We start from the raw sequence: 2,494 nt of genomic DNA, 5'->3' as shown, positions 1-2,494 counted from the left end.
TGTTCTGGTCCCAGGGCCTGGGGACATGTGCCATCATGGGCCAGGAGGAGGATGGATGTGGATACAACCCCAGGAGCCTGGCCTGGCCGCAGCTGCTCTTCAGAACCAAGGCAAGTGTTGGGGCTCATGTCTGGGAGAGGGGAGGTAGTCTGAGGATCATTATGTGGGATGTGCTGCTGTCTGTTCAGTCCACCCAGGGCTCGTGCACCCCACAGTGACCCTAATGTGCCATGAAGGCCACCCATTCTGTCTCCTCTATGCCTTGGAGGCTGAACAGGGGAGAGGAAGGGGCGCAGGGGCACCTACTATGCCCAGCACTGTGGGGCCTGAGGCCATCCTAGCAAGTGAGAGTGACACCTGCTACCAGGACTCTAGTGGGGCCAATGTGGGTTCAGACGTACAGCTCCTAAAATATGCTGTCCTCTCCACAACTCTGCCCCTGCCCAGCTTGCCCCTAGGCATGGTGATGGCCCTTGAAGAAGGCCTGGGTCCTCAGCAGGCTGGGGATGCTTCCAGTGGCCTCCATCACTCACTGCTCCCCTTTCCTACAAAATCCTGGGCACCAGATGCTATGTTGAGTCCTGGGAGAGGCAGGCACCACTGGTGGGTCGCTGAGTGGGAGGGTGGCTGGTGGCTCAGGCAGCCCTGAGCTGGGATTTCTGTTCCTGCCTGGGTGATATATTTAGGACGATGGTGGGCAACAAGGGTGAGCAGTGTTCAGGAGATGTGTTGACATCAGAGGTGACCTGGGGGCAGCTTAGTGGAAGCATGAAGTGGGCAAGAGCCCAGATGTGCCCAGGAGCGTGTGGTGTGGAGAAGAAACTACCAAAGGGCCCTGAAGGGCTGTGTGCACCAGAGAGCAGGCTGTTGGAGAAGGTGTGAGTGGATGAAGTGTTGGGGAACCCTGGGACAAGAAGAGGTGACCCGGTCCCTATGTGGCTGGAGTGGCAGCTTCCTTGTCTGTACAACAGCAGTATGGCTGTCCCCTGGAGGCTGCCAGGAACATTTCTCCAGGTGCTAGGCCCAGCGCTCTGCAGGGGACAGGGTCTTGGGTGATCCATAGGTGATGGCAGAAGCAATTCCTTAGGGGTAGTAATCAATTCTGGGTGCCAACATCCTTCCCTCAGGGAGGGGATGGTGGTGGGGGTGTGCAACACAGATTTGGCAGCAGCTGGGCTTGCAGGTCAGGCAAAAGCTGCCATGGTGACAGCGATGGGGAGAGGGATGGTGGGTGCAGGGATCAGGACTCCCAGAAGCCTGTGTTCTCAGGCTGGCCTGGGCAAGTAAGACCCACAGGCAATGGTGGGAAGGGGAGCCCTTGTCTGGACCCTGGATGGTGCCTGGAAGAAATTGAGGCAAGTGGTCCCAGCCAGGGTGGGTCTTCAGCTAGTCTCAGCCCACAGCTCTTCGGAAGTTGGGGCTCCTGATCAAGTGACAGTTAGCATTTATTGGATGCCTAATACTACCTTCTGTGTGCCCTGGCTTTGAGTCCAGATTGCCTGAGGACTCAGAGAAGGCAGAGCCCCAGACCACCTCCTCAGCGTCCTGGCCAGCTGGGGGGAAGAGGGCATAAAGAAGGGAGAAACATGGGCTGGACATAACCAGGGGTTCAGCTCCCGGTCCTCTAAGTGCCCTACTCCTGGACACCTGCTCCCTTCAGTGGTCTGGACAGTTGTGAGGGTCTTCCTGTCCAGGGCCAGCCAGGCCCAAGTTCTCCAGTCCCTCTAGTTACCCCGCCCACCAGTGCACCAGCTTGCTCTGAGGGCCCGTGGGGCCGACCTTGGTAACGCTAGGCTGGTGGATATTGTGTGGGCAGCAGAAAAGAGCTGCAACCTGGCATGCACCTCGCGGAATCGGCCATTAGCTTGATGCACCAGCCCAGGCCTTCCTGGTGACCACAGTCTTTAAGAAACGTCGCGGGGGCATCTCCGCACGCCACTTCGCCCCCTTCCAGGTCCCCTTCTACAGCTTCGTAGCTTCGTCCCGCCCCGCCCCGCCCCGCCCCGCCCCTAGCAGCACATGTAACCACGCCCACTCATTCCGGCCCCGCCTCGCGTCCCAGGTCCGCCGGAACGCTTTTGGCCCCGCCTCAGAGCTCAGGGCCAACCCATTCGCCCAGGCCCCGCCCCTTCGGCCGAGGCTCCACCCCCATGATCTTAGGCCTGCCCATCGCTCCGGCTCCGTCTTTCTCTGCCCCCGCCTTCACGTTCTCGACCTCCAGCACGTGACCCGGTCCTGCCTCCTTGTTCGAAGCTCCACCCCCACACTGCGGGGACCCTCCCCCACTCTCTTCGCCTTATCCCTGCGCTCGGGCTCTGTCCCGCTCTCTCGGCCCAGTTCTCACTCTTGGTCCCGCCCTCACGTTTTTGGCCTTGCCCCCACGTTCTTGTCCCACCCCAAGTCTCTGTCCCGCCCCGCGCTCTCGGTTCCACCCCACGCTCTCTGCCCCGCTCCACGCTCTGGTTCCCGCCCCACGCTCTCGGCCTTTCCTAAG

The 2,494-nt window shown here is 60.5% G+C and overlaps 1 protein-coding gene across 2 annotated transcripts in view; it reads left to right on the top strand.

Moving 5' to 3' along the window:
- AXIN1 (axin 1) overlaps positions 1 to 2,494 on the top strand; it is an 84,265-nt gene continuing 81,771 nt past the window's right edge. The window contains exon 1 of one of the 2 annotated variants that reach the window (XM_014543012.1): positions 1 to 110. In XM_014543012.1, the coding sequence (XP_014398498.1) occupies positions 36 to 110 (75 nt within the window). In that variant the 5' untranslated portion in view covers positions 1 to 35. The remainder of the gene's footprint in view (positions 111 to 2,494) is intronic. The other variant, XM_014543013.1, reaches the window with a different exon arrangement.

Source organism: Myotis brandtii, unplaced genomic scaffold (assembly GCF_000412655.1).
Source record: "Myotis brandtii unplaced genomic scaffold, ASM41265v1 scaffold317, whole genome shotgun sequence".
Classification (NCBI taxonomy): Eukaryota; Metazoa; Chordata; class Mammalia; order Chiroptera; family Vespertilionidae; genus Myotis; species Myotis brandtii.
The sequence above is the reverse complement of the archived record's forward strand: the minus strand, read 5'-3'. Positions and strand labels throughout refer to the sequence as shown.